This window comes from Palaemon carinicauda, chromosome 1, assembly GCF_036898095.1.
Source record: "Palaemon carinicauda isolate YSFRI2023 chromosome 1, ASM3689809v2, whole genome shotgun sequence".
In the NCBI taxonomy this organism is placed as follows: Eukaryota; Metazoa; Arthropoda; class Malacostraca; order Decapoda; family Palaemonidae; genus Palaemon; species Palaemon carinicauda.
This window is the reverse complement of record NC_090725.1, coordinates 157,018,849-157,042,462: the sequence shown is the minus strand read 5'-3', so window position 1 is coordinate 157,042,462 and position 23,614 is coordinate 157,018,849. Positions and strand designations below refer to the sequence as shown.

The 23,614-nt window shown below is 44.0% G+C and overlaps 1 protein-coding gene across 6 annotated transcripts in view; it reads right to left on the bottom strand.

The window, feature by feature from the left end:
- Atac1 (Ada2a-containing complex component 1) overlaps positions 1 to 23,614 on the bottom strand; it is a 479,870-nt gene that overhangs the window by 300,748 nt on the left and 155,508 nt on the right. For 5 of the 6 annotated variants that reach the window (XM_068376235.1, XM_068376218.1, XM_068376246.1 and 2 more), the window contains one exon: positions 20,601 to 20,717. The exons of the other annotated variant lie outside the window; for it this stretch is intronic. In XM_068376235.1, coding sequence (XP_068232336.1) covers positions 20,601 to 20,717 — 117 coding nt within the window. The remainder of the gene's footprint in view (positions 1 to 20,600; positions 20,718 to 23,614) is intronic. 6 annotated transcript variants of the gene reach the window in all.

Genomic DNA, 23,614 nt, shown 5'->3' with positions numbered 1-23,614 from the left:
ATATAACATAAACCAGTGTGATAAGTGAATATAAAATAGGGTGCACCGGGATCCAACTCTGTTGACCGGTGGCCAACCAGACTAGACAGAGCCGAACCCGCCGGGACACCCGGAGTACAAAGTCCATAAACACTGAACTACCCCCTCTACAAGGAGGGAAGGCAACGGTCCCCTAGGGGAGAGGGGGAGAGAAGCCTAGCCACCCACCTAGCGAGAGGGGGAGCATGGGGGAGAATCACGTGATACGGAGCAGCTGGGCTACCAACTGACGATCCCCAACCAGACAGATCAAACGGAGTAATAGCACAATATTCATTATAATAGTAATAGCGTTGATAATATAAAATAAACACATAAAAATTTTTGGGCAAGGCATGCAACATAATAATTAAATCACAAAAGACACACCTGATGGCTTAAAAAATAACATTGCCGCCTAGCACGTAGGTCGGCAGCCATAACGATACGTAAATGATATCGGCCCAAAATTTGAACCACGAGGGTTCTAAACGCTAAATAATGAATATCCATAATAACAAATAAAATTTAATAATAAAAATAATACATATAGTAACACCGCGAGTGAAACTAAAAGCTCTCAAAACAGGAGTACCAACTGTAAATGGAATCAAGCAAGATCGGTATGAACGAAGAGAATACACTCCTATAATTCAAATATTAGACGATCTAGGTTGCTCAAAACACAGCAAAACACAGCTTGGTACTTAACTTAGACGGTGTCTCCAGGGAAACCGACGAAGAAGCCATAATCCAAAGAAAATAAGCGAAAAAACGAGAGCACAACAAAAAAGCGGGTTACACACAAGACGTGCTAAAAGGAGTTGGGTTCTGAGCGGAGGCATTGTTAGTAGTACCGAGTGAGGTTGAACGGCTCTCCTCTATTGGGGTTTCTGTCGTGGATGAATCTAAATAGTGCGGGACCTCTGGATTATACGCCCAATTTTATACCGACACCAATAGGTGAGCGAGCTAGTTAACCTAGCACTCCTTTACATTTTTTCTCTGGTATATTTAGCAGTAAATTACCTAGGAATAAGTGCTAAATGGAGCTTATTCACTGGGCGGCACAGGTTCGAGCCCAGAAATCTATTTTTGGGTGAGATACCCATGTCGTCCTGATGGACCACCCATCTCTTCTAAAAAGAAAAGATCTTCACAGTATCCCCCCCCCCCGTGGTACTGTATCTGTAACACCATGCTTAATGCTACAAGGAATGTCCGCCATCGTGGGGATGGCGCTGTTATCATACTCAATAGTAGTACGAGAACGGGGTAGCCTTGATACGGCTCCCTTTTATTTTGCCACACCACCTCGAAGCGTAAACGCTATTAGGGGTGCAGATTGCTACGAGGCGTGTCAAGAATACGTCCCTGATATTATGCGATATCCTTGAGAGAAAATTTAAGGATATTTGCGCCAGGAGTTAGAATTCTGGATACCTAAAGGTAAAATTCTCTGGGAATATCACTGTACAGTAGTACATATATCCCCTAGGAAGCTACTTTAAGGAACTTCCATCAGCACGACATGGCTATCTCACAGAAAAATAGATTTTTCGCTCCGTTATTACAAACCAAAAAAAAAAGAATAATAATAATGAAATAATAAATAAAAAACGGGTTTTAATGTAACACTTTACCATAGCGACAGGCCAGCGCAGGTGTTGGGACTGCTACACAGGAGGAGACGGAAGATCAGCGAGGAGGTAGGGACGGTGACTTTGTATGATAACATGTACGATAACTTACACTACTACGTGAACTTTAACTTATTTTCTTTTTTCATTTTTATAATTTTATATTTTTTTTTACATTTATTCTTTTCTTATTTTTAATTTTCATCACTTTCACTCGATTCGGTCTTCCTTTTCTTTGCTTCACTTTCTTTATTTTCATCATGATCACTTGACCGTTTTAAAGATTTTTTAAAGAAACTATCGAGTGAAAGTTGCTAGGTACGGCTTTTGAGGATTTTTCTAAAATGCGTTAAGCAAACATCATCGAACTGCGCAACAACATGGCAAACCTGAAGTTTCTGTGGGTTATACTTGTCGATGAAATCAACGTGTTGATGATATGCCAACATCTGTTTTATTTCCGCCGTACCTAAGATTTGGCCTACCTCCTCGATCTCCTCCGACTCACTCAACTGCGCTTGGAACTCATCATGCTGCATGGCTTGCTGCTCCTTGAGTTCCTCGGTGGTGAGCTCTTCGTGATGCTCATCGACAAGTTCGGTGATGTCATCTTCATCCACCTCCAGACCCATGGACTTGCCAAGGGATACAATCTCTTCGACGTCTTCCTCGGCGGCAAGCACAGGTTCATTCTCGGGGCCAAAACCTTCGAAATCTCTGGGAGCAAAAGCATCAGGCCAAAGCTTCTTCCAAGCGGAATTCAGGGTCCGACGAGTTACTCCCTCCCAAGCCTGATCAATGATCTTTAAGCAGTGCACGATATTAAAGTGGCTCCTCCAAAATTCACGCAAAGTTAAGTTGGTGCTTTGCGTGACATTAAAGCACTGCTTAAATAAGAGCTTGGTGTAGAGCTTTTTGAAATTAGAGATGACTTGCTGGTCCATGGGCTGGAGGATAGGGGTGGTATTCGGTGGAAGATACAACACCTTGATGAATTTGTATTCGTCGATGATATCATCTTCGAGTCCGGGGGGGTGAGCGGGTGCATTGTCCAAACAAAGCAAGCACTTCTAAGGCAAATTCCTCTCATGAAGATACTTCTTGACAGCAGGGCCAAAAACTACGTTTACCCATTCCACAAAGATATGTCTAGTAACCCAAGCCTTAGAATTAGAATGCCATAGAACATGTAGCAGGTCTTTATTAATTCTATGTGCTTTAAATGCCCTAGGGTTTTCGGAATGGTAAACCAATAACAGCTTTATTTTGCAGTCCCCGCTGGCGTTGGCACAAAGCGCAAGAGTCAACCGATCCTTCATTGGCTTATGTCCAGGCATTTTCTTCTCTTCGGCGGTAATGTATGTTCGACTAGGCATCTTTTTCCAAAACAGACCGGTTTCATCACAGTTGAAAACCTGCTGCTCTACGTAACCTTCCTCCACCACGATGCTTTCGAACATTTTAACAAAGTCTTTAGCAGCCTTAGTGTCCGAACTCGAAGCTTCTCCATGACGAACAACTGAATGAATCCCGGTCCGTTCCCTAAATTTCTCGAACCAACCTCGAGACGCCTTGAATTCCTCCGTCGTAGGATCGGCTGAACTCTCCCCGCGTCACCCCGAGAGCGCACCGCCTTCAAGTCACTGTAGATAGCGCTGGCCTTCTCACAAATTATCGTTTCGGTGATTGTATCGCCAACAATCTCCTTGTCTTTGATCCATATTAACAAAAGTCGTTCCATCTCTTCAAGGGTAGGGCTACGACGTTTGGAAATAATCGTGATCCCCTTCGAAGGTTTCACTGCTTTAATGGCTGACTTCTGTTTTATGATCGTCGAGATTGTAGACATATTCCGGCTATATTGTTTAGCCAGATCGCTAACACGTACACCACGATCATGCTTTTTTTATTATTTCTTGCTTTAATTCTAATGAAAGCATAGACTTCCTCTTTTTCTCACCACTACTACTACTTCCTGAACCGAAACTAAGCTTTTTAGGACCCATGATTACGGAACACAGAAAACAACATGTGAAAAAGCAAGATAAACAACTGTTAAAACTGAGCGAATAGAGGACAACCACACGATCCGCACGAGATGAGAGGACTGATCAAGGTGACGCTCGATTGGCGTCCCTCCGATGTGCTGCCGTCTAGCGGCGTCAACAACAAACGACGCTGGACGCTTTCGAGAAAATTCCACGGGTAAGCATATTGTTTACTTCGTATGTTGGAGCAACACTTCGTATGTTGAGACAGAAATTTGGTAAAATTCGTAAGTTGGAAAATTCGTATGTTAGGACAATCGTATGTAGAGGTTCCACTGTATATCCATTGTTTGTAAGCATACAATAATATGAGGTTTACTTAGTTAAATAAGTAAGAGGACTCTCGCCATATTTATTGTGCTAATTGCAGGGAGAAATAAGACGCAATTACACTCAAATAGACATTTATTTTGAATAGATGACCAAAATGGAATAACGAGTGTAACATGTTAAGGGAATTATATGTACAACGTATACAGAAAAAGTTTTTCTCCCTGAGAGGGAAGACATGATTAGTGACACTCTGAAATTTGAAAATTTTGATAAAATTTTCTAATATAATTTTTTGTAAATTCTGTATACTATCAACACTGTGTACTATGTACATACGGCACAAGCATTATCTGTATAATTCCACACGTGAGATTTTGAACAGTTTTAGTGTCCCCATGGTGACACCCACTTAAAAGGTATTGCACTGGAAGTGTAAACACCTTTTCACCCGAATTAAAAGTCCCAATCAATTCACTGTTCATCGCAGCATTAGGCGACAGGTTTTAATACACTACCTGCCGCCACCACGTAATGCTTCAGTTCGTGCACATGCTTTGCATAGTGTTTGTAGAACACTCTGCGTGATTTCCATCAAGTATATGAGCGAAGACGCTCAAAGTCCATATACTGAAAAAAGTTCAGTGATGAAGCAATTTTTCTTGGATCATGACCTGCGGGTGTACTGTCAGGATCAGCTCTGCGAATGAAGTAGGTGAGCTTCGTATTCAATTGTTTTAGGGATAAATTTGATCTTGAAGTTTCTCCTTTGAAGAGCTGTCCTCCCCTGAAGTCTGAAGTTCTTCAAAGATAGACCTTTAGACACTCTACTGGACAGAGAGACATCTTCCTTCAGAGGGCAGATTCTCCAAGGACCCCATCTACTAGTGGGTACCTCGTTCTTGGCGAGAAAGGTTGGATCAGGAAAGAGATTCAGTTCTCCCACTTCTGTGAACTGAATGCGGCACTCATTTCTTGATAGGGCTACTATTTCACTAACTCTAGCCCCTGAGGCTATAGCGAACAGGAAAATAACCCTTTGGGTTAGATCCTTGAAAGAACAATCTTCATTGTTCACAGATGAAGCATAAGTAGGACCTTGTCCAGGGACCATGAAATGGGCTTCGGAGGAGCAGCAGGCCTAAGTCTAGCGCATGCCTTCGGGATCTTGTTAAAGATTTTGTTCGTCAAGTCCACTTGAAAGGTGTATAGAAGAGGTCTAGTCAGGGCTGACTTACACGTGTTACCGTGTTGGCGGCCAGACCTTGTTCATGAAGGTGGATAAAGAAGGACAGACAGAAGTCTATTGAAATTTCTTTCGGTCCTCTTGCTTTAACAAAAGCAACCCACTTTTTCCAAGACGATTCATATTGTCTTCTAGTTGACTTAGACTTGTATTCTTCTAAGAAGTCTATACTGCCTTTTGAGATCCCAAATCTTTTCTTAACCGCTAAGGCAAGAAAATCATGAGATGAAGGTTTTGGGTTCTCTGTGATGAAACGAAGACAGTCGACTTCTGAACCCGTTGATTTAGTGCTGGGTTCGGTAAAGGGGCCGGCCTCAGCTTCAGTTCCATCACTAGAGGGAACCAGTTGCTCTTGAGCCACTTGGGGGCCACAAGAGCTGCCGTTCCCTGAAAAGATCTCAGCTTGTTGAGGACCTTCAGCAGGAGGTTGGATGGAAGGAACAGGAAAATCCGGGTCCATTTGTTCCAACCGAGGGACATGGCATCCGTTGTCTCCGCTAGAGGGTCCTCGTATGGGGCTACATTTCGAGGTAGTTTCTTGTCGTTGCTCGTCGCGAAGAGGTCAATCTGCAGTTCCGGGACTTGTTCCAAGATGAAGGAGAATGAGTGCGTCAAGGGACCATTCTGACTCTATCGGCTTGAGCCTGGATAGAGCGTCCGCTGTCACATTGCGGAACCCTTGTAAGTGAACTGCTGATAAGTGCCATCTCTCTAGACAAAGGATGGCTAATATAACATGGTTGATATGGGATGATCTCGAGCCTTGTCGGATCAGACATCTCACTATCACTTCGCTGTCTAAGATCAGCCTGATGTGGACTGATCTGCGAGGGGAGAGTTTTCCCAACGTCAAGAGGACTGCCATGGCCTACAAAATATTGATGTGAAAGTCCTTGAACAGAGATAACCAATTCCCTTGGACTTTCTTTTGATAGGAGAGAACTCCCCATCCTTCCGTCGAGGCCTCCGTGTAGATGGTCACCGACGGCAGAGGTGGTTGCAAGGGTGCTCGTTAGACTCTTGGCCTTCGACCATGGCTTGAGAAGTGATTGTAGTAGGGTCGATATCGGTCATTTTAGATCTCTTCGAGCATTTGATGCGTATCTTCTCAACACTCCTGACGCATCTTTCAGCTGTGCTCTTAGCACTGAGTCTGTTACTGCTACGAACTGGAGAGAGCCCAGTACTCTTTTCTTTTGGCATCTTGAGATCCTGTCTGATTTCAGTAGTCTCTTGACAGACCCTGCGATCTCCCTCCTCTTCCCTGAGGGAATGGAGAGGCCGTTTGACCTCAGGTTCCAATGGATTTCCAGCCATTGAAACCCTTGAGCTGGAGAGAGTCAAGACTTTTTGAAGTTGATCTTGCATCCCAGATGTTCCAGGAACTGGATCACTTCTTTGGATGCTTGCAGACAAGCCATTTCGGATGCTGCCCACACCAGCGAGTCGTCCAGGTACGCTGCTACCTGAATGCCTTCTAGGCGTAGTTGTTGCACGACTACATCTGCAAGTTTCGTGAAGATCCTTGGGGCTATGTTTAGTCCGAAGGGTATGGCTCTGAGAACATACTTTATCTTCTGTAACTTGAATCCTAGGTAGGAGGAGAGGGGGCGAATGACTAGAATGTGCCAATAGGCATCTGCCAGGTCTGTCGAGACTGTGAACGCCCCTTTTGGTAACAGGGTCCTTATGTGTTGAAGGGTTAACATCATGAACTTGCTGTTTTCTATGAACTTGTTGAGTGGCGACAAGTCCAAAATGACTCTGAGTTTGTTTGAGTCCTTCTTGGGAGCACAAAACAGCCTTCCCTGGAATCTGATGGACTTTGCTTTCCTTATAACCTGTTTACTCAAGAGCTCTAAGGTATATTCTTCTAATAAGGGGGTGGAGTTTTGGAAGAATTGAGGCAATAAAGGTGGAGACTTGTTCCGTTTCCATCCTAGTCCAATCTTGATTAGGCCGTGGACAAAAGGATCGAAGATCCAACGATCCTGAAATTGTTGGAGCCTCTCTCCTACCGGAAGCATCTCCTTCCTTCGATTGTCCGGAGGGTTTACCTCCTCGACCGCGTCCTCCCCTACCTCTTGAGGGATGTCTAGAAGAGCCCCGTCTGGACCCTTTACCTTTCGGCTGAAAGGTAGTGGTCTGCCTCTAAAACCCGGGGTTGAATGCTGGTGACTGGGCAACCAGCTGTTGAGGCACCACTTGGAAGGGGGTCTGTGTTTGGGCCACCACTTGGGGCACCGTGGTCATGGTGACTGTGGAATGTTGTTGAGCACGCCGAGGGGGAAGTCTAGGGTTCTTCGTCTTCCTTTTAGGTTGGGGACTCGCATGTGGGGAAAACTTCCTCTTTGAGGAGATGCCCCACTTCTGGAGAAGGTTCCTATTCTCCGTGGTGGCTTTCTCAACTACCTCTTTGACTACTTCGTTCGGGAAGAGTTCTTTATCCCAGATGTTAAAAGATATCAGCTTCCTGGGTTCGTGTTTCACTGTTGCAGCAGCGAACACAAACTCTCTACAGGCTCTCCTACCCTTCATGAAAGCATACAGGTCCTTTACTAGGGTGACCATATGCATTTTGGCCAGGACCATGAGCATGTCTGGGGTACTTCTTTGGCCTGCACACATCTCTATGCAGTTTTGCAGGGATAAGGATGCAGCAAGTCTCTCTTTCGTCACTTGTTAATTGCGCAAGAGAAAGTCAGAAAGTTTAGGGAGATTGTCACTGAATTGTCGTCCAGCGATGTCTGCGTTGTTTCCCTACTGAGGTTAGGTGGACTTCCTTCCATTCCTTATCCTCCATGGGCAAGGCTAACAACAGAAGCTTACACTCCTCTAGTGCAGGGCATGGTTTGCCTGCCTCCACTGCCTTGGCAATAGCCTGGAATGCCTTCGACGTAAAGGGGAAGGCTCTTGAAGCAGGAGCAAGAAAGGTAGGATGTTTCTTGCTCAATGCGGCCACTTTCGAGTTAGTATAACCCGCCTTTTTCAGGCTGCTCGACAAGAGAGCCTGTGCCTTATCGTGGTCGAAAACCATGACCTCCTTCGGTTCCCTCTCCTCTTTTAGCGTTGGTTCATGCTTCAGTCGAATGAAGCAATCAGGGCAAGTGTTAAAGCTTGGCCAAAACTGGATGTCGTCTAAGGGGACAGCTCCCATCTTCTCTGAGATGTAGAGTTTGCCGTTAGTAATCGGCATAAACTCCGCATATCTCCAGGGATTGGTTTTGAAGCAGGTTGGGAGGTCTTGGACTCTGGGTCGCTTGTATGACCCTCGGGAGGCGGTAAGTGGAGCTTCACGGAGATCTCTCTCGAGTCTCGCTTCCTTTGCTTCGCCTTGCTTGCAAATGTTCTCCATTAAAGCCATAAGATGGGGCAGTGTCTGGCTCATGTTGTCCAATGGAGGGGTAGAAGCTAAGGATGTCGAGGGTAACGGCTCCGGTGCCGGCACAGACGGAAGGAACTCCGACTCGACATCATCATCTTCTTCCGGAGGTAGAGTAGAATCCTCCTCGGGATCATCCTTTAGTAGATCCTTTTCAGTGTCCATAGACACTTCTGACATCCTTTCCTCCTGGTGGATGTCCATGCTTTGCAACACCTCACTGACATCCGTCTCGATGACAATCTGGACGCAAGGAGGTCCGGGTCGTGCTTGGGGCACAACAATTTCACTAACCGCTTTCGGGAACAGCAAGCTACGCTTCCTATCGTTAGGTAGGTATGGTCATGGAGAGTTCTTCTGGAACCCTCGTACCCAATTGCGCAGCTTTTCTAGTGCCGCATCCCTCGACTCTGTTGACTTGGGGTTGTCGAAACCTTCGGTCACCAAGGTCCGGCAGATATTGCAGACTTCGGGGTCCCAGTACTGCAGGGTTTCGGTAATGATGGTGCAGGGGCCATGAGACCTGCACGCTTTGTGACCGTAGAAGTTCCTACTCCGATGGTTGCAGAAGATCGCATCGCATTTCAACTGGGGTTCCTCCTGTAAAGAAAGGAAAATTAAATGAGTATGCGGTTGTTTATCACACATGATAAACAGATTATGCAAAATATTAATATTAATATTTTAACTATTATAGCTTAGGATAGTAAGCTAGAAAGAAATTAGGAGTGACACATACTTGCGTATCCTTTCCAGCCAATTGCTATGACCTCCCCTCAGTATTAAGGATATAGAGTTTCCTTGATCAGAGCAAACTCAAAGAAGAAGAGTTCTAACCTCTAGGGATAGAAAAGTGTAAACTACCACTGACCCTTCTTAAATAATTTAATATTGTGGGGTAAGTTATAAACTGATTTCTAATCAGAGTAGTGAAGGAATTCTAGTCTTTCAATTTAGGATTGGTCTTAGCAATAGACTGTGCAAGGATACACAAGATATGTTGTAAAATAACTACTGTATAATATATACTATAGTTTTCGGTCTGCAGTATATACTATATAGCAAATATACTAGCTACTGTATAATCATATACTGTAGTTCAGCCGGCATATTGCCGGCAGGGCTAGTACCTGGCGGCACAGTCCGGCCGGCATGTCGCCGCCTGGGTAGTACCTGATGGTACTGCTCCAGCTGGCATGCCGTCGACTGAGTAAGTACCTGACGGCACCGGTCCAGCCGACATACTGCCACTGGGTTAGTACCTGGCGGCACTAGCTGACAGAGAGGAAGAAAGCATGGAGTGAAGGGCTGCCTTATCAAAATGTATGTTTACAATAAATAAGGGTGTAAATATATAACCTTACTGCCTTCCTCTAGAATGAGGGTTCAAATGGAAGGGGAGAATGCATTATTCAAGCTTCCATCCAGCGACAAAATCCGTTGCCGGCATTGCAGGTTTCAGGAATGTGGATGGCAGTCCAAGAGAGGACAGAAGAACACTCAGCAGCAGAGGGGTCTCCCACCGGCAGCCGTCATAGCTGGCACAACCTTTCCCAGAGCCTTGTGTCCATAAGGGAAAGACTGAGTGACTATACAGCTGCTTATGTAGGAGCCCGGCCGGCACCACAATCTGCCCGGCAAGCGGTGAGATTGCAGGACAACGGCCACAGAATTGCGATAGCTAAGTCATCGCTAAAGGACAGAAAGGGGAAGGGAAAAGGGTCCTGTATTAAGTGTAGAAGGTGGCAGGATTGCCACCACTTCCACACAAGAGTGAAACATTGTTTCAGTATCGGCGCCCTCCTAGGCGGCAGAAGAATATCTATTCTTCAGCCTAGGGCCTGCCAAAACAGGACTAGTCTTCTAAACTGCAGGGGAGAAGGTGGCGGCATCATACTACCACTTCAAGTGTGGCCTAGGGAGGCTAAGCCTCCTATGTCGGCAGCACTAAGTCGGCAGGGGAGTGACTACTCACACAGCCGCTCGGCCGCCGGCAGAAAGACAGAATACTCTGAGGTTCTGTCGAAAACCCAAGCTGGCATACTCACCGGCAAGGGTGGGAGACAGAAAACACTAGCCTAGTCAAGCCTGAGTGAACTACTCTATGGCAAGACTAAGATAGGGTTGTCGCCTATGACGGCACTCAGAGGGAAGAAGGGATTACCCTTAAATCTCCACAGAAGACGAGTAACGAGTTATATAATTCATTCTAGGAGATATACTATCTCCTGTTGAATTGATAAAACGATACACGAGGGTAACCGGGGATAATGAAAGTATACTAAAGCACCTAGCGCAGGGCGAGATCTCGGTTACTTAAATCGCCGAAACTCTAACGTATACGATCGACATAAGGAAGAAGAAATTTGTATACATATCTTTACTAGTATAATTGTGCCTAAATAGCTTTCATAATTTATTAATGCTATTACCACCGGGAATGTCGTTCTGCTAACTAAATAACACATGCATAACAAACGACAGCACTAATGGTGCCTCCAGTGACTGGCCAAGCTCCAAAACACATTAAATTAAGCTAATTTAACTGCAAAGCAGGAGCTGAAAATTATACACTGTACAGTGAACCCTCGTTTATCGCGGTAGATAGGTTCCAGACCCGGCCGCGATAAGTGAAAATCCGCGAAGTAGTGACAGCATATTTACCTATTTATTTAACATGTATATTCAGACTTTTAAAACTTTCCCTTGTACGTAGTACTGTTAACAAACTACCCTTTAATGTACAGAACACTTAATGCATGTACTAACGTACCCTAAACTAAAACAGGCACAAATATTAAGGGCGACTTTATATCATGCGTTTCCTAAACACGCCAAAAAGCACGATAAAAAATGGCAACCAATGTTTTGTTTACGTTTATCTCTGATTATAATGAAGAAACAAACGCATTTACACATCTGTGTATAGGTTAGTTTCTGCATCGATTATATTGATTATTCAGTACAGTATGTTGATTTGGTTATTACTAATGTTTTACCCAATTTTTCTTAGGACTTCCAAATGAAATGTTTTTCTTTATGACGCCGCCTGAAACGACGGCGTCATAAAGTACGCTCAGTAAACAAACTAAGGAATTTAACGCGCATGATGAAAGTGATAAATAATATTACAGTAAAAGCTTTAATAAAATATGTTATTACAAATATTATTTACCGTATCTATATAAAATCATACATACGTAGCAAAGCAGGAAAACAATCTACGAGAGAGAGAGAGAGAGAGAGAGAGAGAGAGAGAGAGAGAGAGAGAGAGAGAGAGAGAGAGAGAGAGAGAGAGAGAGAGAGAGAGAGAGAGTTGTTTCACATACGTAAATGTAAATTTTAAACAAAAAAAAAATAGCCCCATTTCATATAAAATAGATTACAAATATTTTACTTTATCATATTACAGTAGTCTGTATAATACTGTAAAGTTCAGTACAGTATGTTGTTGTTAAAGTCGTGGCGATGAAATTCTCACGAAACAAAAACACGCCATTTGAGTACAACAGCTGATTTCTCTCTCTCTCTCTCTCTCTCTCTCTCTCTCTCTCTCTCTCTCTCTCTCTCTCTCTCTCTCCTCTCTCTCTCTCTCTCTCTCTCTCTCTCTCTCTCTTCGTGTTATACAATACTTACATTTAGATGAAGAAGCTAAAATTAGTTTTCTTAGTGTCAATTAAATACGAAACGAAATAATTAGGCCGAGTCTACATCCATTTCAATCATAGCTAAAAATACGGCATCCGATTTCATCAGCAAACCACTATTTTTTTGGGAAATATCATTTTATTCTAGAAAATTGCCACTCTTTAAATAGTTAATTGCACATTAAGAAAGCGTGTACTTTTGTTTTTAAATTTCGGGTTTGTTCTAAAAATCGAGTATTGTTGACTTCTTTTTTTTTTTACTTTTGGCTGTGATTAGATCAGCTGTCATCTAGCTGCCGCTCTTGAGTGTGTACGAATACACTAACAAAGTATCATTTATACCATTTCTTAACTTATTCAAACCGTCTACAGTATACAGTTGATATTACATAAGCACCAATGTGTTATAACCTATCAATTTTTTTTGTTTATTACATTTAAACCCCCGCTCTCTCTCTCTCTCTCTCTCTCTCTCTCTCTCTCTCTCTCTCTCTCTCTCTCTCTCTCTCTCTCTCTCTCTCTGTGGGCTACTTTTCACTACCTCCCATTCCTTACCTCTCTCTATCTCTCTAACAAATGATATCTTTGTTGCTCCTCAAAGTTTCATTTATATTGAAAATCAATCACGATTCAATTTTCCTTACTTTCTCCAATCTCGCACCATCGGTCACTTCGCGGTATTTTCGATATTTCTGGAAAATCCGCGATATATGTATATACATGGGTTATGAAAAAAATCCGCGAAGTGGTGAATCCGCGATGGTCGAACCGCGAAGTAGCGAGGGTTCACTGTAAAGACTAAATACTCAACTTTCCAGAGGCAGAAGCAGCTGGAGATTGCATATTAAACCCTCTCAATAACGATCAAAAACGTTAGATAACAGGGAAAACCACCGTGCGCAATCGCTACTAAAATACGAATGAGCGCCATCTTGGATACTCATAATAGTGCAAGAGGAAGGGTAACCTTGATAATGGCTCCTCTTCTATTTTTGCCACTCTTCCCCCTCGAAACGAAAACGCTATTCGGGGTGAAGATTGCTATGTGTCGTATCAAGATATACGTCCCCTGATATTATGTGATATCCTTAAGAGAAATTTTAAAGATATTCACGCCAGGAGTTAGAATTCTGGAGACCTAAAGGTCAATTCCCTGGGAATATCCCTGTAGCCAAATATCCCTTATAAAGCTACCAATAGGAACCTTCCATCAGGACGACATGGCTTGAGCCCAAAAAAATAAACTACATTAATAAATTATTTACTCTACACTAGACCAGCTTCAAAAGAATATATATGAGAAAATTAATTACCAGGAAAAGTTACTTTTTGATGCCAAACACATTAAATTATACTAATTTCACTGTGAAGCAGGAGCTAAAAATTATACACTGTAAAGATTAAATACTCAACTTTCCAGAGGCAGAAGATGCTGGAGAATGCATGATAAATCCTCTAATAAACGATCTAGAATGCTAGATTGAACAGGGAAAACCGTGCGAAATCGCTACCAAAAAAGGAATGAGCGCCATCTTGGAGCCCTGTAATAGTACGGGAGGAAGGGTAACCTTGATAACGGCTCCCCTTCAGTTTCGCCACTCTTCCCCCTCGAAACAAAAACGCTATTCGGGGTGAAGATTGCCATGTGTCGTATCAAGATATACGTCCCCTGATATTACGCGATATCCTTAAGAGAAATTTTAAGGCTACTCGTGCCAGGAGTTAGAATTCTGGAGACCTAAGGTCAATTCTCTGGGAGTATCACTGTAGCCAAATATCCCTTAGAAAGCTGCCTAAAGGAACCTTCCATCAGGACGACATGGCTTGAGCCCAAAAAAATAAACTACATTAATAAATTATTTACTCTACACTAGACCAGCTTCAAAAGAATATATATGAGAAAATTAATTACCAGGAAAAGTTACTTTTTGATGCCAGACGTTACGTTTTGTGTTAGGAAACTAAACCTCTTCATTGGGAACACCTGCCTAGTTGCTGTTCAGCTTTCATTGAAAGAGGTATCCCAATGCTCTCTACATGGAGACTACCGTTATTATTATTAAAATCAAATAAATTGATATAATTAAAATCAATAAAATCATTATTATTATTGAAAGTATTACAATTATTATGATTAAAAGTATTACAATTATTATGATTAAAATTAGTATTTAAATAAAATCAAGTGTTGGTCCTTGTCCACTCAATGAAAGACACCAAGTTAAGCCATTAGCGCTGGAGAGCTGAGCGAATGTCCTCCCACTTTGAACGTTGACGCAACACTGAGCAATGCCACAGAAATCGGGCCAGCCCATCAACATGTTGGTGGTGCGGTTTCGTATTGAAAAAGTTATTTTTCAATGCATCCATCATAAATCATAGTCTGTACTAGGCCTTAGAGTAAGTACATAGTATAGCTATTCAGTGGTATAAATTAATGGGTTTGTATAAAAAAAAATATGAAAAATTCGCAGGTAATTTGTATTTTTCCTAATGATACAAACCTTAGCTATTTATAAGGGTGTTAATTTCGGTGAAGCTGAAAGAACGAACCATTAAAATTTTGCGAGGGTTAACAACCCATCCCGCTAGTTAGCAGGGGGCTAAGGGGGTTAGCTCGCTACACCTCCCACTCACGCACCTGTGATTGAGCTCACTTTCCTTGGAAGTAGGACTTCAAGGGGGACAGGGTTGGCGGGCAAGTATGCATAAATAGCTAAGGTTCGTATCGTTAGGAAAAATACAAATTACCTCCGAATTTGTCATTCGTTCCGTAACTGGAATACAAACCAACGATGTTTATAGGGCCGACTCACTAATTAGGAGGGTGGACGTCCCTGCCAATCCGGCTTTTTGGCCTTACCCAGGGTACTCCATAGTGTGCAGAGTTTTGTGCAACAATAAGGAGTCCTTAACAACTCGCTAAACCTGCTAAGCATGGTCTACGGCTTACACAAGCTGTGTGTGATGATATACTAGCAATGTGACTGCCCAGGTAAAAGTTGTTCTGAGTCTTGTAGGAAATAGCTGAAGAGACAGAGACATTCCCAATACCAACTTGCCATGGTATGGGGACACAACAGTATTGGAACAATACTAGGTTACATAAGGGAGCGATGGTTTACCTGCAGAGATTTGAGGCCAGCATGTGCAGAGGCTCCAGGATGCTGATTTCCCCAAAAGAGGGGAGGATAAAGAAAGGAAAAGAGCCAGACATTCCTTTTCATTCAGTCAGACCAAAACCCGGGTAACCAATGCCCTCAACCTTCTGCTACTTGTCCAATAAGGAGCTTGAGGTACTAAACCAGCTGTTGTGCAGCCACCACAGGACCGATAGAAAAGGTATCGAGGTTCCTGTGGGTCACATGTTGCAGGTAGTGGGTGGTGAACGTAGTTTGATGTTTCCACACAACCGCTTGCAATACCTGCAGCACAGAGTAGTTCTTTTTGAAGGCCAAGGCATAGCAACGCCCGACATCATGAGCTCTGGGAGGATGTGTTGGAGGAGGGTCGGGATTCAAGACAAAGTCAATGACCTTGCGAATCCATGCAGAGATTGTGTTCTTCATGACCCTCCTCTTGATTCTGCCCAGGCTGGCGAAGAGTGAGGGTACTCTGGGCCAAGATGCTGCTGTTCTCTTGAAGTAGCGCCTCAAACACCCAGATGATCTGGGTTATCAGTTACGGAACGGAGACTCGTTATCCGGAAGGATTCGATTCTAGGGTCCGATACCTCTGGATTCTGAGTCTTTGCAACAAACTCAAGGATGAAGCTGAAGCTTACCTCTCCCCATCCCCATGAATGGGCGACGTCATAAGAGGTACCATGAAAGTTCATTAACACATTTGGCTGAGGCCAAGGCGAGTAGGAACACCGTCTTCCAAGTCAGGTGGTGATCTGTTGACTGGCCTAATGGTTTGTACGGAGGTCTTTTTAGGGACCAAAGAACTTGAACCACATTCCATGGGGGAGGTCTCACTTCCAACTGAGGACAGGTAAGTTCATAACTTCGTATGAGGAGGGAAAGTTCCAGCGATGAGGAAATGTCCATTCCTCTCAATTTAAAGGCGAGACTCAAGGCTGAGCGATAGCCTTCGACCGCCGAAACTGAAAGGCGCATTTCTTACCGCAAATACACGAGAAACTCCACTATTGTTGGAATAGTGACATCGAGTGGGGAGAGATAGCCCTTCCACAACACTAACCACAGATGATGTGCCACTTCGTCTGGTAGACTGAGGCTGATGATTTACGCAGGTATGCAGACATCCTTTTAGCAACCTGTTGCAAAGATCCTCTGAATGAGGAGATGTTGGATAGTCTCTAAGCGTGATGTTCTGGTCTTGTTGAGTACTCTTCCCATCACACAAAACGGTGGGAATGCGTATACGTCGATGTTGTCCCACCGTTGCTGGAATGCGTCTTGCCTGATAGCCTTGGGATCTGAGACTGGGGAGCAGTACAGCAGAAGCCTGAAGTTCAGGGCCTTTGCAAACAGGTCCACAATCGGAGAACCTCACAAAGTTTAAACTTTGTTGGCTACTAGATGATCCAAAGACCATTCGGAATCCACTATCTGCAATGCTCTGCTCAGAATGTCGGTGAGCACATTAATCTTGCCTGGAATGAAGCGAACTGATAGTGAGACTGAGTGAACTTCTGCCCATCTTAGTATCTCTACTGCTATATGGGATAGAGGCTGCAAAAAAAAGTGCCTCCTTGCTTCTTGATGTAAGCCACTACAGTGGTGTTGTTGCTCATCACCACCACGGAATGACCCGAAAAAACTGGTGGAACTCTCGAAGGGCCAGAAAAACGGCCTTCATCTCTAAGAGATTTATGTGAAGGTACTCATTGGACTCTGACCAAAGGCCTGAGGCTGTGTGGTGCAGCACATGAGCCCCCACCCTTCTTTCGATGCATCCGAGAACAACATCAAATCAGGAGGAGGGACTAGAAGATCGATACCCTTCCGCAGATTCTCATCTGCCGCCCACCATCCGAGGTCCATCTTTTCCTCTGAATCGGAGGCCTGATTCCAATTGGACTTCAGAAGCCATTAGAGAGATCGAATCCTGAGGCGTCCGTTGGGAACTACACAAGCCAAGGATGATAGGTGTCAGAGGAGACATATCCACTTCTGGGCCGGGAGTTCTTCTTGACTGAGGAAAGGTCTTGCGACTTTCCTCAGCCTTGCTATCCTGTTGTCTGATGGGAAAGCTTTGTGTTGTTTGGTGTCATAAATCATTCCTAGGTATTCCAGTCTCTGAGTGGGAAGCAGGACAGACTTCTCGAGGTTTACCATGATCCCTAGATCTTGGCAAAACCTCAGAAATTTGTCTGTGCTGAAGAAGGGTTGCCACCAAGTCTGCCAGGATCAGCCGGTCGTCCAGGTAATGAGGGAGACGGATGCCGAACCTGTGAGCCCAAGATGACACTAGAGTAAACACTAATGAAAACCTGGGGTGCTGTGGAAAGGCCGAAACACAGCACCTTGAACTGGTATGTCTTTTTGTCGATGTTGAACCTTAGGTACTTCCTTGAAGACGGATGGATTGGGATCTGGAAGTATGTGTTTTTTAGATCCAGTGTACACATGAAGTCATGTGGTCTTATCGCTAGTCTGACCATGTCTGTCGTCTCCATGCTGAACTAAGTCTGTTCGACAAACTTGTTCAGAGATGAGAGATTGATGACTGGTTTCTAGCTTCCAGTCGCCTTTTTCACAAGAAAATGTTGACTGAAGAAGCCTGGGGAACTGTCAAGGACCTCCTGAAGAGCGCCCTTCTTCAACATGGTCTACTGTAGACTTCGGAACCTAGTCAACAGCATTAGGGACCTGCTGGTGAAATCTCTTGGCCCAAGTATCCCTTTGTTTCAGAATGGTGTTAGCCCACAGGGTCACTACCTGGTGAGCCAGAAACTTAATGGTGCAGGTGCCAGAGAGAAGGAAGGTCTCCTAAGCCTTCCTGATACAATCCTTAGAGAAGTCTTCTGTTTGCACCAGGATTCCCACAGATCCCAACCAATGATCTAGCCATGAAGTAACCTGCATGGCGTGCTTTGAGACCTTCTCTTGGTTTAAGACCTCTGATGCCGAGAACGAGACCTGAAGTGAAGAGAGCCTCTCTAGAGAGACTCTCTTGGTCAGTTCTTCAAGGGAGTGATGGAGAGACACCGTCAAGAGAGTTTCGTCCATGATGTCATAATACCTCCTCTGGTTGACACCCGAAGGTGGGAGGAGTTTAGTGGACGAGGAAGAGCGGAAAGACTCAGTGAGGGTAGAAAGCTAGGAGTCGGTCTTACGCCAGACACCTTTCAACCCCCTGGACCAGGGCAAGGCTGCACTGGTCTTCAGAGGCTTTTGGGTGCCTAAGACACAGTCTAGGACCATGTCTTTGCCCTCTTGTGTGGCCGTCTCTGAATTCAGTAACCAGTTAATGGTCCTCATGATGGTCAGAACCTGCCAAAAGTCATGCTCGAATCTCTCTGGTCTCCGTCCGATGCTGGGCTGGCAGCGAGAAGATCTTCATCCACTGCCGAGGTCTCGCCCCGGGGTGGGTCGTGGTCATCAACGGGAAGGTTGACTCGGCTCCTAGGACCCTCAGAGAGTTTCTGAGTCCTGGAGGAGGACTTTGAGATTGTCTTGGAGTCTTTAGGTTCCCTTATAGTGGGAATCAGAGGTTCCAAGGCAGAAGGTCTGGAAGTATTAACCTTCTCAGATAGAGGAGAACGAGGAGCTGGAAGTGGTCGGTGTTCTCTCCCTGGGGTCTTTCCATCGATAATGGGAGGGGAGAGTCTGAAACTGACTCTTCCCTCTAATAGCCTTTCGATACAATGGATGAGGCATTGGAGGGCCAAGGCGACGATAAAACCTTAGGGGAGGTCTCTACCCTTTGGGTCCTGACTGGAGTCAGTTTGACCCTTGATAAAGGGATTTTATCAGGCAATCCCCTCTTCCTCTTCAAGGGGGGAAAGAAGCAGTCATGGTCCATGGTTTCAGATCGATCGCAACCAAGGAAGAAACCAAGGAGCTTCCGTCAGTCACGAAGGAAGCATCGGGGCGAAGGCCTGTGTTACAGACCTAACCACGCTGAGCCACAGCTCCTTACTCATAGAAGCACTCTCCGAAAGATCGCCTGAAGGTCCTTCCAAGGGGTGTCCATCTCTGATGCTGAAGGCTTAGGAGCTGTAGACGTAGATTCCCTTTTGTGCGCTGGAAGTTTCAGAATCCTAAAATCCTGAAACTTGCCCCCTTCCTTCTCCCCCGGCTGTTGCAACGTTTCGTGTTTTCAGGGAGGAGAATGGGGCGACGGTGAACGATTGTTAACCACCCTACATTTCCTGGCGGCCACAACCACCGCCTTTGGTGGTTGCAGTTGCTGATCTGTCTACGCCTATACCTCTCCCACTGGGTAGAAGACCACTCCCAACACACACTACACCTATTACCCAAGTTGCAGTGCTGTCCTCTGCAGATGGGGCAAAGGCTGTGGGGATCTGTTTCCACGGCAGACATAAACTTCCCGTAGGTACGGCCTTCTGTTCCAATACAAGTCCGCATGGCCGTAGGAGGAACACAGCACAAAAATCAGTTAATGGCAGTCCAAAATGGAGAGGATGAAGATCGGTGACAACAGCACTCCATCCGAGCTAAAAGCAAAGTGAGCTCAATCACAGGTGTGTGAGTGGGAGGGGTAGCAAACTACCTCCCTTAGGCCCCCCCTCCGCAAACTAGCGGGATGGGTAGTTAACCCTCGCAAAATTTTAATGGCTCGTCCTTTCAGCTTCACCGAAAGTAATACCCCTATAAATAGAGCTGGTTTTTGATTCCACTTATGGAACAAACAATTCTATAACACGAAAGATAATTTTACAAAAACAGTTAACTAGCACACCTATCATCTTATTTCCCAAGGAGATCTATGACAGAAGTAATAAAAAAAAAAATTCTATGAGAAAGGAGTTTCGGAGTTCAAATAAGTTGTCTAGCCAGGGAGAAGTTCTCCTTGAATTATTCAGTGCATCTAGAGAGATACTGACTACAAGATCAGGCAACTATAAAGTAATAGGGTTGAACAATAAAAATAATTTGGAACCCAAATATGAAGACAGCCAGTTTGAATTTTTCTGGGGTATCTGAAATAGAAATTGGCACATCAACAGGATATAGTAAAGATTTACTTGCCAAAAACAAGAACATAAAAGTTAGAAGAAAATTCTTGTGCAAAGAACAAAAATTTAGTTACAGATGAAAACTAACTGGGTACAGTACGGTAATTCCAAATCAAAGAAATTAGACAAAATTTTAGAGCAATGTATGATATTTCAATAACTTGCTAATATACCTGGACAATTTCTTGAGGTCCTGGAAGATTGAGATTATCTTCATTCTGTAAAGCTGTCACAAATTTCAAGGGGTCCTTCATGACCTCCTCCCGTGCTTCCAAAAGACGTTCCACATCCTGAAAAAAAAAAATGACTCATTTCAAAAATAATTTGTATATCTTTTAGCTACACAAACCAAAGACCTTTAACATAGAGATATTCCTTCAGTGGCAATGAAATGATAATTGAATTGTCCCAGAATAACCACTTTAGTCATTAGTCCTAGGACTGAGAGGGGTGGTTGAGGGGTAAAAAACAGCGAAAAATCTATTTTTGGGTGAGGTAGCCATGTCGTCCTGATGGAAGTTCCTTCATTAGTAGCTTCCTAGGTTATATTTGACTACAGTGATATATCCCAGAGAATTTACCAAAGGTATCCAGAATTCTAACTCCTGGAGCATTCGCTCCAGGAGTTAGAATTTTTAAAAAGGGATATCGCATAATATCAGAGGACGTATTCTTGACACGTCGCATAGCTATCTACACCCCTAATAGCGTTTTCGCTTCGAGGGGAAAAAGTGGCAAGAATATAGGAGAGCCGTTATTAAGGCAACGCTCTTACTGTACTGTAAATAGGCGCCACCCAGCCGCCTCGTGGCGCCATCTAGCCATTCTTTGTAGCTTTGTAGGTGTAACAGATACAGTATATTAGGGAGGGAATCGTTATCCTTTTGTCAAAAGGAGGGCGGGTCCATCAGGACGACATGGCTACCTCGCCCAAAAATAGATTTTTTGCTTCGCTCAAAATCCGTTTTTTGGGCTCAGGCCATGTCGTCCTGATGGAAGTTTACCAGAGCATTAATGTATCTGTGGATTTTCAATAGTGCCGTTCATCTCGAGATAAATTTTCCTTTGGTCCTCTGGACCTAGAGACACTTGATGTTATTGTTATACATCATTCAACCGATCATGACATATGTCAGTGCTTCCTGCCCCCTACAGGGAAGAGTCTGGGTAGACTTTAGGAAAAAACATGAGGATTGTAAGTTCAAGGAACAGACTCCCAAACAGTTTGTATATTAGTGTCGTCATATATTTAAAACATAGTTTTTACTTAGATGGTATTGATCTGTGTAGGTTACTGAAAACCTCCCGGGTCTGGTTGTTAATAGAGACAGACAGGTTTATATACATATAGGAAATCTTAATTCAGTAAGATAAACAGTTTAGTACAATTAGCCCTTACCTGGTTGCTTGGAACAGTAATAACCTTAGTTCCTAGTGTTTTCCTAGATATCAATAGGATCAAAAGATGCTCTGACATTTATATAAAGTTTAGAATATTTGGGGCGAAATGAGACACAAAGATTCCTACTATTGTTTATTACAAAAATAAAAAATAGAAATCATGGTTGTAACAATCAATTACAATTACAATTTATGCTGAATGAATCTGCATAAGAGCATAATTAGTAATAACAGAAATAAATTAAGCTTCACCTGAAAAAGGGAACACAAGCCACTCTATGGGAAATATGTAAAGATTTCACTATGCATTCTGTTGTTACAAGGAACACTATGCATATAAATATGCATGGCAAATGTGCTAGTCTATTATGCTTAATGTCACCTGTGTAGTTAGAACAGTTTATAGTGTCGTCACTAGACACATTACTCACATGATGTACCTCAAGAGTCTATCATGTACACCCTTCACTAAAAGTCCCAAATAGTGCACTGTTCTTCGCAGAAGTCAGGCAGCAGGTTTTAAAACACTACCTGCTGCCACCACAAAATGCTTTATTTCCTGTAATTGCTTCGTGTAGTGTTTGAAGAAGACTCTGGATGACTTCCATCCAGTAGAAGCGCGAAGGCTTTCAAACAACATAGTTTGAAAGAAATTTAGGGACGAGGCGACTTTCCTCGGATCATGACCTGCGGGTGTACTGTCTGGATCCGCTCTGCGAATAAAATAAGTGATTTTCGCCCTTATCTGTTTCAAGGATAATGTTGAACCTGATGTTTCTCCCCTGAAAAGCTGACCTCCCTTAAAGTCTGAAGTTCGACAAAGATAGACCTTTAGGCATTCCACTGGGCAGAGGGATGCTTCTTCCTTCAGAGGGCAGATTCTCCAGGGACCCCATCTCTTAGTGGGCAGCTCGTTCTTGGCGAGAAACGTTGGGTCCGGAAAGAGGTTCAGTTCTCCAGCGTCTGTGAACTGAATGTGGCCATCATCCCTCGAGAGGGCCACTATTTTGCTGACTCTGGCTCCCGAGGCTAGTGCAAATAAGAATATCACCTTTTGAGTCAAGTCCTTTAGCGAACAATCTTCATTGTTCAGAGTTGATGCTAAGTGAAGAACCTTGTCCAGAGACCATGAAATGCGCTTTGGAGGAGCTGCGGGCCGAAGTTTAGCCCAGGCTTTGGGAATCTTGTTGAAGATTTCGTTAGAGAAGTCTACCTGGAAGGCGTAAAGCACTGGTCTGGTTAAGGAAGATTTGCACGTAGTGATCGTATTGGCTGCAAGACCTTGTTCATGGAGATGGATGAAGAAGGACAAACAAAAATCCGTAGAAATCTCCTTAGGTTTCTTTGCCTTGACAAAGGCGACCCATTTTTTCCAGGAAGACTCATATTGTCTTCTTGTTGACTTTGACTTGTATTCATCTAAGAAGTCAATACTGTCCTTTAAAATCCCGAACTTTTTCTTGACTGCTAAGTTGAGAAAATCATGAGATGAAGGTACCGGGACTTCTGTGAGGAAGCTGAGACAGTCAATTTCTGCACTTGCTGAGTCAGAACTGGATCCGGCAACGGGATCAGCTTCACGTAGTTCCGTTACTAGGGGGAACCAAACGCTGTTGGGCCATTTGTGGGCCACTATCGCTGCTGTCCCGTGAAAGGATCTCAGCTTGTCGAGGACTTTCAGCAGAAGGTTGGTTGGAGGGAACAGGTATATCTTGGACCATCTGTTCCAGTCTATAGACATCGCATCCGTTGCTTCCGCTAGAGGATCCTCGTACGGGGCTACACA